General features: G+C 37.2%; 1 protein-coding gene across 1 annotated transcript in view; it reads left to right on the plus strand.

Moving 5' to 3' along the window:
• Positions 1-13,721, plus strand: part of limk2 (LIM domain kinase 2) — a 71,976-nt gene that overhangs the window by 33,189 nt on the left and 25,066 nt on the right. The window contains exons 4-5 of the mRNA XM_049470322.1: positions 10,015-10,124; positions 11,700-11,891. Coding sequence (XP_049326279.1) covers positions 10,015-10,124; positions 11,700-11,891 — 302 coding nt within the window. The remainder of the gene's footprint in view (positions 1-10,014; positions 10,125-11,699; positions 11,892-13,721) is intronic.

Below are 13,721 nucleotides of genomic sequence, written 5' to 3' on the forward strand. Positions count from 1 at the left end.
GCACCTCTCTCCAGTGTGATTAACATTAGCTATTAGACTCCAGTTAGCAATTTACCCTTCCTTGATATGGTTAGTGTTAACTTTTAGGCTATATTCAGCAACTTGCTTACTGTTTTTTATCCTCCAGTTAACCATTTCTCTCTGTCCTGTGCAACTAGCACTATTGTTTTAGGTTCCAGTCAGACATTCTCCATTTTCCAGTGTATTGAGTCGCAGTCACTCACGTTTTTCCTGTACGGCTAGTATTAGCTGTAGACTCCAGCCAGCCTATCGTCCCTCTCCTGTGTGGCTAGTGTTAGCTTTTAGACTCTAGTTAGTTAGCTGTTCAGTGTGGGTGTTTTCTTTTTTTTATAGCTTTTCTTCAGAATTCTCCTTAACAAGCCATTGTGTTCTTAGCCTCAAATTCTCAGTTCTTTCTTCTGTGTCACCAGTGTTTTAGCTTTTAGCCTCTACTTGTCTAGCATTACTTTTAAGGCTTCATTTAGCGATTTTCACCTCTCCTACTTAGTTGTTTTAGTTTTAATACTTTGATGAGTATTTCTCTTTTCTGCTGTGTGTCTAGGGTTATCTTTTAGCCTTCATTTACCTTTATTTGCCCTTAGGTTTTAGGCTCTGTTCAGCCACTCTTAGCCATGCTGTTCTGTCATATGCAGCTTAAATTATTTGTTAGACTTAAATAAGACATTCTTCTATCTTTACACCATTAGTTTTGGTCCTCTTAGTGTTTGTGGGTTTTCTTTTTTTATATCTTTTCTTCAAAATTCTCCGGAAGTAGCCATTGTGTTCTTAGCCTCAAATCTTTTACTCATTTCCTTAACCTGTGTCACTAGTGTTTTAGCTTTTAGCCTCTTCTTGTCTAGCATTACTTTTAAGGAATTGTTTTGCAATTCTTTTCTCTCCTGCTTAGCTGTTTTAATTTTATTACTTTGATTAGCATTTCTCTTTTCTGCTGTGTGCCTAGTGTTAGCTTTTAGCCTTACTTTAGCAAGGTTACCTATAGCTTTTAGGCTCTGTTCAGCCACTATTAGCCATGCACTTCTGTCAGCTTAAATTATTTGTTATACTTGAATTAGACATTCTTCTGTGCTTAATGGGATGACTACCATTAGTTTTGGTTCACCTAGTGTTTTTTTTTTTTTATAGTCTTTCTTCAAAATTCTTTCAGTCAGTTCCTTCACCTGTGTCAGCAGTGTTAGCTTTTAGCTTCTACTTGTCTAACTTTCCTTTTAAGGATTCCTTTAGCAGTTCTTCTCTCTCCTGCTTAGCTGTTTTAGTTTTTATACTTCACTGAGCATAAGTCTTCTCTGCTGTGTTCCTAGAGTTAGCTTTTAGCCTTCCTTTAGCTGTTCAACCACTCTTAGCTATGCTCTTCTGTGCAACTTAAACTATTTGTTAAATTAGACATTTTTTCCATGCTTAATGGGATAGCTACCATTAGTTTTTGGTCCACCAAGTGTTTGTGTTTTTTTTTTTAAGTAGCCGTTGTGTTCTTAGCCTCAAATCTTTCACTCAATTCCTTCTCTGGTGTCACCAAAGTTTTAGCTTTTAGCCTCAATTTGTCTAGCATTACTTTTAAGGCTTCAATTCACAATTCTCTCCTCTCCTGCATAGCTGTTTTTGTTTTAATACTTTGATGAGCATATCTCTTTTCTGCTGTGTCCCTTTTGTTAGCTTTTAGCCTTCATTTAGCAAGGTTACCTTTAGCTTTTATGCTCTGTTCCGCCACTCTTAGCCATGCTTTTCTGACATATGCTTGAATTAGCCATTTTTCTATGCTTAATGGAATAGCTACCATTAGTTTTGTTCCACCTTTTTTATCCTTGATTTTAGACACTATTGTGTTTCGTTCTTTTTTGCTAGTGAACTGGGTATATGCCGAGTTTAAGGGTGTAAATAAGGTATAATTAATAAATTGAGTATATCGAATTATATTTCCTGCTCTGTTTTGGTTAAGGTGTTTGAGTTTCATGGTATGTCAGTTCTGCTGACGTACTGAACACTGATTATTCAGTTATGCTAAGGAAAACACATTTTGGCATTCCAGGTCACCAGATTGTCTGACCTTGTAATCTTTCACCTTGACAGAACTATGCTCTGTATGTTGTACTGCAGTGAGTTCAGCCAGTTTCCTCTTTGTGTTTTCCCTCTCCTGGTTGTAGAATAAGACCTCAGAGCGCTAACAGAGCGGCGCTAGAAGGTCCGAAGTCTAACCAAGTCTGTTTGTTTTGCAGGGTTAGACTGTGAGCTCATTGCCTATGGGTTTGGATGAATAGGATCTGAAAGCTGGAAGGGTCTCGGCGTGTCTTTGTGATGTCATCATGCCTCAGGAATGCCTGGGCATGGGTTTTCAATAGAGTGCTTTGTAATCATAGCGCAAATGTTAGCCTTAGCCCAAATCCTGAACAAGCATGAGGACAACGGTTTACAAGTAGTACCATAATGCAAACCAGGCATATTGGGGTCCTCGTTAAATGGGCAAAATCAGGGTCTAAAATGACCTTAAGACGAAGGAGGAATTTGCCAGCGAGCAAAATGCACAATAGGCCTATTTTGTTTAGACTCTGACTGAGGGTTGCCAAATATTTTCTGGCTGGAGTGTTTTCGCCAGCTCTGGGCCCTGAAATACAAGCAGCAGGGTGCAGAAACCTCAGCCTGTCCCTCACAGGGGCAAACAGACTGGAACTGATGCTTAGAGTGCGAGTGCGAGTGTGTATTAGTGCTTCTCAAAAAATTAGAATATCATTAAAAAGTTCAGTTCAAAGTGTGAAACTCATGTATTACACACGGATTGATGCATTTTAAGGGTATTTTTCTTTTACTGTTAATTATTATGGCTTACAGACAATAAAAATCCCCAAAATTAGTGTCTCAGGAAATTTGAATACTATATAAGACCAATTGGTACTTTTGTCAGTGTGTTCAGTGTGCCAAATCCTGCTGAAAAATGAAATCTGATGCAGGAAAACACTGCACTGTACTTCACATGTCTCTCCAAACCATCACTGATTGTAGAAACTTCACACTAGACCTCAAGCAGCTTGGACTGTGTGTCTCTCCACTCTCACTCTCACCTCCAGACTCTGGTCCCTTGATTTTCAAATGGAGATTTCATTTTCCAGCAGGAACTAGTACACAGCCCACACTGCCAGTTGGTCTTATATAATATTAATTTATAATTTTATAAGATACTGATTTTTGTGTTATTGGCTGTAAGTCATAAACATCAACAATAAAATAAATATATGTATAAAATAGATCACTCTGTGTGTAACACATCTATATAATGAGTTTCACATTTTTAACTGAATTACTTAAATAAAGAAGCTTTTCAATGATTATATATATTTTTTTAGGTGTGTATGTGTGTGTGTGCAGAATATAGTCCTTTTATTTTACTAAACGTAACTTTTAAATGATTATATTTGACCAACATTGAGGCTAAGCCATGCTCTTGTGCTTTTTCTGCGCCGGGCAGCATTTTAGGGACTGTAGGAAAAACACTGGAAAAATGAGGAGTAAGTAGTAGTAATTAATCCATTTAATCAGTAGTAAACAATACTGCAGAAACGAATGAATAGCACTCATTGTCTAAACAGCTAACGTTTAGATTAGATGTTTAGATTAGATTATCAGTAAGTGCAAGTTTCTCTTCAGTGACTCACGTCACACCAGACCTGCTCTGCACGACTGCATGTTTTCATTTCCACTGTGTGATTTACAGTAAACTAGGGAATCACCAAATATTTGGCAACTAAACACGATTACATTGAAAATGGCAAAAAAAAGCACTTCTGGTATTGTTTTTTGTGAGTAAATGAGAGGAGAGATTCTATATAACTATTTTGTGTTTTTTGCTTTTGATTTAACACTAAATTTGACACTTCAGTTTGTACACAAAATGCCAAATTAAAGCAGCAGCCCTTAAAATTGTATCAATTAAATTAAAAGCAGCAGTGTCCTTAAGTGGAGAGGGAACAAAATATATGTTTTACTATAAATAACATTTAATATGCTTCTGCAACTATCCCTGCAAAGTTTAATGTATTTAGTCTAATATATACAGTGGTCTGGTAGCTTTTTCCTGGTGTTTTTCTGGCCACGGCAGCTTTTCCTGCCCTTTCACACATCAATAAGGTTGTGAAACAGAAGATAAAAGAGCAAGACAGAGTATTTGCAAAATTTGCCAGGTTAATCTATCCTAAAAGGGCATTGTTCTGCAGTGCAATAGTTTTAATTGTACTTTTCCACATGCTCAGTGCAATTATACATTCTAACCAGAGGTCCCCAATCACTTTAATAAAAACCTCAGGATTCGAACCGAAAAAACGGTTCGAATCCTGGTCATGTAGCTTGCCATCAGCTGCCGGAGCCCTGAGAGAGCACAATTAATCTTGCTCTCTCTGGATAAGCACAGTAGATGGCGCTCTTTCCCCTCATCACTCCAAAGGGTGATGTTGATCAGCACAAGGCTGCGTCTGTGAGCTGATTTATAGGAACCGCTGTGCTGCTACTCGACAATTCTGCATCAGCAGCAGTTTAAAAAGAGGCGGAGTCTGACTTCAAATGTGTCGGGGACTAGGCATGAGCTAGTCTTCACCCTCCTGGTGTTGGGGCATCACTAGTGATAGGGGGAGTTCTAATGCGTGGGTTGGGTAATTAGCTGTGTAAACTGGAAGAAATAAAATTATTTAAAAAAGAAATAAATAATAATAAAATAAGAAATCCTGACAGTCAGTTCACATTTCAAAATTCAGCCTTATGTTTCGCCAGATGTTTCAATTTGTTCAGTTTCAGACAAAAAATATGATTCCAGCACATCCGCACTGCAAAAAAAAATTCAATAAAATAAATAAATTCTATTTATTAAATAATAATAAATTAAATAAAAGAACAAACAAGTGTGGTGTACCCACTTTAAGAAGAAGTAAGAAAGGAATCCCAGCAGTCATTCTGTCACGCTCTTTTACACAGAGATAATCAGACAGCACTTTGACTCATCAGGTGGTCCCCTCAGTGAACCTGCTGTGATCTCAGGGCCTGAGGGGTGGGAGGTGCAGCTGCTGTTCTGATGCTGGGAAATAATAACACACACTTTCACACCTCCGTCATCACTGTCACTGAATAGCGTGAGCATGAAGGAGTCTGAGACACTCTTACTCAGAGGTCATTCACAGTGTCAGCATGTTGACAGAGGAGGACAGAGGCCTCCTGATTTTTACGCTTATAGACGTTTGGAAGAACGGTTATTACACTATGAGGAGCGTTCAGGTCCAGAAGTTTAACTGCAGATGATTAAAACATGAATAGAGAGGTTTTTGGAGGAGCCTGTCTCAGTTTAACCTCAGTAACTTTGGACAGATACATTTCAATGGTTAATAATTTGCGCACAGAAACCAAGCTGTGAAGCATGGGGGAGGAAGCATCATGGTTTTGGGCTGCTTTAATGCTGTAATGGTGACTTTGTTAAGCTTTCCAGCAAAGAATCCAGTATAAATTCATTATAGCACTTGATGGTGCAGAAGGAAAATTACAGCCTTTGCCCTAAAGTAAAGCTGAAGCGCCATAGCTGAAAGAATTCTGCATGGAGGAGTTGGAAATCGTACTTACTCTTTCATGAAGAAAAGCATTAAAACGTTGGCGGTTTTTAGAGAGTTATTGTTGACCATTATGTTAAATGACAATAATAACCAACTGTTACATTTACATGACTTACAATTTGAATCATGTTATACAGGTAGGAGAATGTATAAAAATATAAATAAATAAAAATATTTAGTTAAAATCGAACTAAAATGAAACATTTGGCCAAGGGCTGAATAACAAACATTTTTTCCACTGGTTTTAAATTTATTTTGCCACTTTGTTACCAGTACATTAGTTAAATGGCCTTTGTGTATTGTGTTTTTTTTCTGTTTAAAGAACATGTCATTGTTCGGTATACATTTTTCAAACAAACACTAAGTGTTTTTTTTTTTGTTTTTTTTTTTAACCCCCCTTTCATCTAAATACCTTCGGTTGCCAAATATTTGATGCGCTTTCTTTAGCCAATTAGCAGGCCAAATGTTGTGAAAAAGCTATTTGATGCACACTTTGTATGTTATGCAAACTAAACTACAAAAGTTCTAAATATATAATATATTTTTTTCCGAATCTGCATAATTTAACTTAAAGCAGTTAAGCCCCACCCACTCACAACAGTTCTAAGAAGTATTTCAGTCTTCTTTTTCCATTTGAAGGAAGCTCATTACAGGCCAACCAATCAGAACAGAGATCATTTACCTATGTTTGTGTAGATCTGCCTTAGAGAGAGATCAGTCATGGCTAATTTACAATGAATTAAGAAACTTTTTTGTTCATAATTAGATACAAAGATCCGGAAATGAAGAGAAATGCTAAAATGAGTCTGTTGTAAATCGATTATTAAACATTTAAAAATTTTATCAATTTGCTTTATTGATTATTAAACGAATTAATTAATTTTAGATGACGTTTTAAAGGACTTTACCCTGAAGCTAGTTGTGGTTTACCAGTCTGAAAAGTGAAACGGTCCTCAGGCGGGAAACCGTTTTAACCAGTGATCGACGGCTTCATAAGCGTCTGTGCTAATCTGGTTCTGTGGTTTGGAGTGAATTAAAGCTGAGTTTGTGTGTTTTGGCGAGACGTTTGAGCTCATTCCGGGTCTGTCCGGGCAGATCGAGCTGAGTGTTTGAGGGGCTGGTAATTAATAGCCTGAGCAGAAGAAATATCACGTCTTCCTTTAAACTGTGGAACGGAGTCGATGGCAGCTGTGTAGCGTATTTGGGTTTGTTAGATTGAAGCGGGTTTAGTGTGTGTGTGTGTGTGCATGTGTGTGTGTTGGCGAGGTGCCGTGACCTCAGCTCATCTGGATGGTTTGGATGCTGAGGTGTAAATGGAGCATTTGAAGTGTGTGGAAGAATGTGTGAGTGTGTGGTCAGTGTTTTCATGAGTGAGATCTGTTACGATGTTCTGCTATTGATCTGTGTGTATTAAACACATTTACTAAGTAAAACACTAACTGCCTAAACACTAATCTGTGTTACATCTACAGATAGAGCAGTCAGTGTTTTTTGGGGGCTGATATTGATTGTCTGTGTCTGTCTGTCTGTGTTTTAAATAAAACAGGAGCTGTACTCACAATAAGCGAAATTGGTTATTATGAAAGGTATTTATAGAAACAGATGTATCTAAGAAGTCACTTTTCGGAATGATGGATTTGCTGTCCAAATACACAGCGTTTCCATTACAGAAAGTAGTTGAATAATCTGTCTAACTTTTCTCATTTATGTTTTTTTTTTCATTTATATTTATAGTTTTCTACTTGTGTGTGTACCTGTATGTCTAGTTGTATATCTACATATCTTTGTCTGCCTACCTACCTACCTACCTATCTACCTGTATCTACCTACCTGTCTGTCTGTATGTCTATCTACATGTCTTTTTGTCTTCGTTTATCTACATATGTGTCTGTCTGTCTACGTACCTACCTACCTATTTACCTGTATCTATCTATCTACCTGCATCTATTTACCTGTCTGTCTGTCTATCTACATATCTGTCTGTCTACCTACCTACCTGTCTACCTGTATTTACCTACCTGTCTGTTTGTATGTCTATCTACATATGTGTCTGTCTGTCTGTCTGTCTACGTACCTACCTACCTATTTACCTGTATCTATCTATTTGTCTACCTGCATCTACCTACCTGTCTGTCTGTCTGTCTGCCTGTTTGTCTGTTTGTCTATCTACATATGTGTCTGTCTGTCTATGTACCTACCTACCTATTTACCTGTATCTATTTTTCTACCTACATCTATCTACATGTGTGTGTGTGCAGAATATAGTCCTTTTATTTTACTAAACGTAACTTTTAAATGATTATATTTGACCAACATTGAGGCTAAGTCCTGCCATGCTCTTGTGCGCTTTCTGCGCCGGGCAGCATTTTAGGGACTGTAGGAAAAACACTGGAAAAATGAGGAGTAAGTAGTAGTAATTAATCCGTTTAATCAGTAGTAAACAATACTGCAGAAACGAATGAATAGCACTCATTGTCTAAACAGCTAACGTTTAGATTAGATGTTTAGATTAGATTATCAGTAAGTGCAACATGACTGCATGTTTTCATTTCCACTGTGTGATTTACAGTAAACTAGGGAATCACCAAATATTTGGCAACTAAACACGATTACATTGAAAATGGCAAAAAAAAGCACTTCTGGTATTGTTTTTGTGAGTAAATGAGAGGAGAGATTCTATATAACTATTTTGTGTTTTTTGCTTTTGATTTAACACTAAATTTGACACTTCAGTTTGTACACAAAATGCCAAATTAAAGCAGCAGCCCTTAAAATTGTATCAATTAAATTAAAAGCAGCAGTGTCCTTAAGTGGAGAGGGAACAAAATATATGTTTTACTATAAATAACATTTAATATGCTTCTGCAACTATCCCTGCAAAGTTTAATGTATTTAGTCTAATATATACAGTGGTCTGGTAGCTTTTTCCTGGTGTTTTTCTGGCCACGGCAGCTTTTCCTGCCCTTTCACACATCAATAAGGTTGTGAAACAGAAGATAAAAGAGCAAGACAGAGTCTTTGCAAAATTTGCCAGGTTAATCTATCCTAAAAGGGCATTGTTCTGCAGTGCAATAGTTTTAATTGTACTTTTACCTGTATCTATCTATTTGTCTACCTGCATCTACCTACCTGTCTGTCTGTCTGCCTGTTTGTCTGTTTGTCTATCTACATATGTGTCTGTCTGTCTATGTACCTACCTACCTATTTACCTGTATCTATTTATCTACCTACATCTATCTACCTGTCTGTCTGTCTGTCTATGTATGTGTCTATCTGTTTACATGTCTGTCTATCTACATATCTGTCTCTGTCTGTCTACCTACCTATCAACCTGTATCTATCTATCTACCTGCATCTACCTACCTACCTGTATCTACCTACCTACCTGTCTGTCTGTCTGTCTGTATGTATGTCTATCTACATGTCTATATGTTTACATTTGCCTGTCTATCTACATGTCTTTCTCTCTACCTACCTACCTACCTACCTACCTATCTATCTGCCTGTATCTTTCTATATACCTGCATCTATCTGTCTGTCTGTCTGTCTGTCTGTCTGTCTGTCTTTATTTCTGGCTATATGTCTGTCTATCTACATGTCTATCTGTCTATCTACCTATCTGTCTGGCTGTCTGTATGTCCATCTGTCTATCTACCTGTATCTACCTACCTACCTATCTATCTACCTGTCTCTGCCTGTCTGTCTCTCTGTCTGTTTTTGTATCTGTCAACCCATCTGTCTACCTTTTTGTCTGTTAGTCTGTCTGCCTGTCTAGTATCACTGATTTTAATGTTATGGTCTATTATGTATCTTTCTGAGAGGGGTGCGCCAGGTGGCTGAGTGGAAAAGGAAGAAGAGTAAAAAAGAGGGTAAGAATAATACAGAACAAATGAGTGAAGGAATGAGGAAAGGGTGTGCAGAAGGAAGAGGAAGACAGTGAGAGAGAAACAAGGACTGTGGTGGAATTGGAGGGTGTGTGAGGCAGTGAATGTGTGAGTGTGTTTGGTGTGTGTGTGTGTGTCTTTGTATATGGGTGGTGTGTAATAATCCAGACTGTGGGGAGGTGCTGAAGGCATTACATCACTGACAGTAGACAGGCCCAGACACAGGCAGGTAAGAAACAGAGAGAGATAGAGAGGCAGGCAGAGAGGTAATGACTAGACTCGAGCAAACGTTCAGAAAAACAGACGCTCAGCGTTCGGAACACCAGATATCATCTCGTCCCTTACAGGATGGATTAGTGAATCGTAACCACAGCTCGTACCATAGGCTTCCATAGCAGGTTGGTTTATTCCAACCACAGGACATGCTCTAGCGCTCCGGACTGGGATTCCGTTGGATCGCTGGGTTCTGCAGCTGGTATTTTAGTCTCTATGGGCGGATGCTGATCCGGACCGGTCTCTGACTCTGTTCTCAGGTGGCCGGAGAGTACAAGTACCACCCGGAGTGCTTTCTGTGCCTGAGCTGTAAGGTGGTGATCGAGGAACGGGACACCTACGCCTTGGTGGAGCGCTCCAAACTCTACTGGTGAGAATGTTTAATTCACTCATTCACTCTTTCGCTCTCGTTCTGTTCTTCTCGTTTCACTGAAACACATCTAATAATAGCTCAGGAATGTGTTTTCATGTCGCACGTTGCAGTGTGAAATACTTTAAAGCTTATGTAAATACAGGCGTGCTGATGCCCTGTTTAACCCTTTAAACTCTAGCTCTAGGTCCTGGATAAATCAGAGCAAATACTGAATTATTCATACTATTCATACGATTCTTAATCATATAGAGTTGATACTAAATAGACAGTAGGAGATAAAACTGTAAGAGTAAACACTGAATAAGGAAATTCATAGTGGATACGTTATAATTCATAATGGCAATAGAATAAATCATAATTATACGTATTATAAGTAAAATTATGTAAGTCATAGTAGATTCAGAATCATTTATCAGTACTGGATACTGAATAGCTCATGTATAATACTGAATAATTCATAGTGGATACTAAATAGTTTATATTGAATAATAAATCATTCAGTGCAGATACTGAATAGTTCATATTGAATAATGAATAATTCATAGTGGATAATGAGTAGTTCATAATGAATTCTCAACATTTCATAGTGGATTCTGAATATTTCAGTGTAGATACTGAATAGTTCATAGTGGATACTGAATGATTCCAAGTAGATTCTGAATGGTTCATGTAAGTACAGTATTATACAGGGTGGATAATCAATAGTCCATATTGAATATTGAATAATTAAGGGGTAATCAGTAGTTTATAGTGGATTCTGAATATTTCAGTGTGGATTCTGAATGGTTCATATTGAATAATGAATAATTCATAGTGGATAATGAGTAGTTCATTGTGGATTCTGAATATTTCAGTGTAGAGACTGAATAGTTCATAGTGAATACTAAATGATTCAGAGTAGACTTGAATGGTTCATGGTGAGTGCAGTATTATACAGAGTGGATAATCAATAGTTCATATTAAATAATGAATAATTCATAGTGGATAATGAGTAGTTTATAGTAAAAAACTCAGTAATTCATAGTGGATTCTGAATATTTCAGTGTAGATACTGAATGGTTCATGGTGAGTACAGTGTTATACAGGGTGGATACTGAATAGTTCATACTGGATACTGTATATAAGAAATTTAAATGGATGGATAATTCATAGTAGACACAGAACAATCAATTTTTTTCAAAGTAGTGAATACTTCATAGTAGTTAATTAATAATTCATAGTGGATACTGAATAATTCTTAATAGTTGCTAAAAATAATGTATAAAAGATATTTTATAATTTATAGTAGATTCAGATTCATCTTTCATTTGTAGTAGGTCCTAAATAATTTAATACAAATACTGAAAAGTTATGTAGTAGTTACTAAATAATTCATAGTGAATACTGAGTAATTCATAGTAGTTACAGAATGTGTCGCAGTTACTTAATTTAAAAGGGATACGTAGTCTTTGTTGTAGATACAGTGTCGTGCATAATAGTTACTCAGTAATTCATACTGGATATTAAATAAATAAATAATTAATAATGTAACGTCTGGTTCCACTGTTTGTGTGTGTGTGTGTGTTTTTGCAGTGGTAAATGCTATAAGGAAGAGGTTCTGGCTCCGATGCTGGAGAGGCGCTGTTTAGCGGACTCGTCTCCAGACTCCCTGCCTCACACCGTCACGCTGGTGTCAATGCCGGCGGCGGCCAACGGGAAACGAGGCTTCACGGTCAGCGTGCTGCGAGACTGCAGCAACACCACAGCCAGCGTCCAGGTCAAAGAGTGAGTACTCGTATTAACCTTCAGCACGCACAGGTAAACTTCAGCTAATCAGTTATAGAGGCATGTCCACTGTGGGTGGTCATTACCGTGACCAGTGGCATCTGGTTAGAATATCCCATTGTTTAGTCATGGCAAGGAAACCTGCATAGAACCCCTCTGACATCACCCCTTCATCTGTTAACCCCCAACAGAGCCCCACCCACTAGATCAGTTGAAGAACTGCCATTTCTGTTATTTTGGTTATGAACCTTAGACAGTACACAGCAGAATTAGCTAGCAGACTTCTTCTGAGGGAGGGATCTGTACCTGCTGTCGGTGGAAGATGTAAGAACTTTCAAATAGTTAAGCATGAACTAGCTTGTTTGTGTTTTGCCACTTAACATTTAGATAACACTAACGTGGAAAATGATAATTAAGCATGGGGCGTGGCCAGCTACAGCTTATTTGCATTTAAAAAGTGACAGAGCCTAAAAACAGGCAAGAATAGAGCTGGTGGGGTGTCCTTATGTGAGAGTGATTTTGTGCAAATATATTCACTAACATGTTTTGTACAGCCCATAAACATAATATATCTTTCTTAAAAAGAGGTATAATATGTCCTTTAACCCTTTCTGCTCTAGGGAACGTTGTAGCATGGCTGACCCTAATGTTTGACCACAAATTTTAAGCTAAAATTTACAAAAATTATATATTTTTTTGTTGTGTAGACATTTATTTGCTGTTTGGTTTAGAAGTAGATGTGGACAATATGATTTTATCGTATTGTGTTTAATTTTCTTTTCCTTTTAACACTGTTAAGCATATAGAGGATATGTATCATCAATGCATAAATAATACTCATCCAACTGTATATTACTTTAGAAAGAGTGTAAATATCCTGTTTATTTCAATAATGTGCTGCAAAAATGACTAAAAATCACTGTATTTATGCATTATTAAGTAATTGAAAAGCAGTTTTAAGTTTGATGCATTTTTATGTATGTAAGAACATTGCACTAAATATTGTAATATCATATTTTTAGGGCTGCAACAAATGATTATTTTTGTAGTGGACTTGATATATATATATATTTTTTTATCAGTCGATTAGTCAACAATTATTTCTACCATGTCCTCCATCTCTAAAAACGATAGGAACAGCTTAACATGAGATTTAAAATGGTATTTAAATGTTTGGATGCCGTTTAAATGTGGGAAGTACTGATATTTAGTGAGTAAATATGTAATCTGTTGAGTTTGGGCCCTTTTTACATTAAATTGAGTTTTTAACCTATTAGCCATTAACCCATTACTCACTTTGTGTAATGCAGGACTGTTACAAATTAAATTTCTTGACTACAAATTCCATTGTCGACTAATCATTCATTAATCAACATTGTTTATTATATCGACTAATTGGTGCAGCCCTAGTATTTTTAATATATCGCCCAGCTCTAGTTAGACATAGAAGGTTTGCTAACAGCAGTGACAGTCTGCAGACATTTTTATATGGTTGTGTCTCACTGAGTGAATGCATGTCCTCTCATTTCTCGAGGACATCACCCAAATCACAGATGTGCCTTTCTGTGACACACACACACACACTCACACTCACTTGTACGCTTGAGTGCTGTGAGTAATATGTTGTGTAACACTAATTGCAGGGTTGCTGTGTTCTGAGGTTGCGATTGGCGTCTGGGTGAATGTTTAGTAACACAATTGTGTTTAATCTGTTTTAAAGCAGTGAGATTTGATTGTATATGTGTTTAATCTAATCTGCCAGGCAGCGTTCATGTGCTTTTATAACGTTTAATTGGTTTAGGGCTTCAGTTTTGTTATGGTGATACTGTA

The sequence above is a fragment of the Astyanax mexicanus genome, chromosome 22, assembly GCF_023375975.1.
Source record: "Astyanax mexicanus isolate ESR-SI-001 chromosome 22, AstMex3_surface, whole genome shotgun sequence".
NCBI classification, from domain to species: Eukaryota; Metazoa; Chordata; class Actinopteri; order Characiformes; family Acestrorhamphidae; genus Astyanax; species Astyanax mexicanus.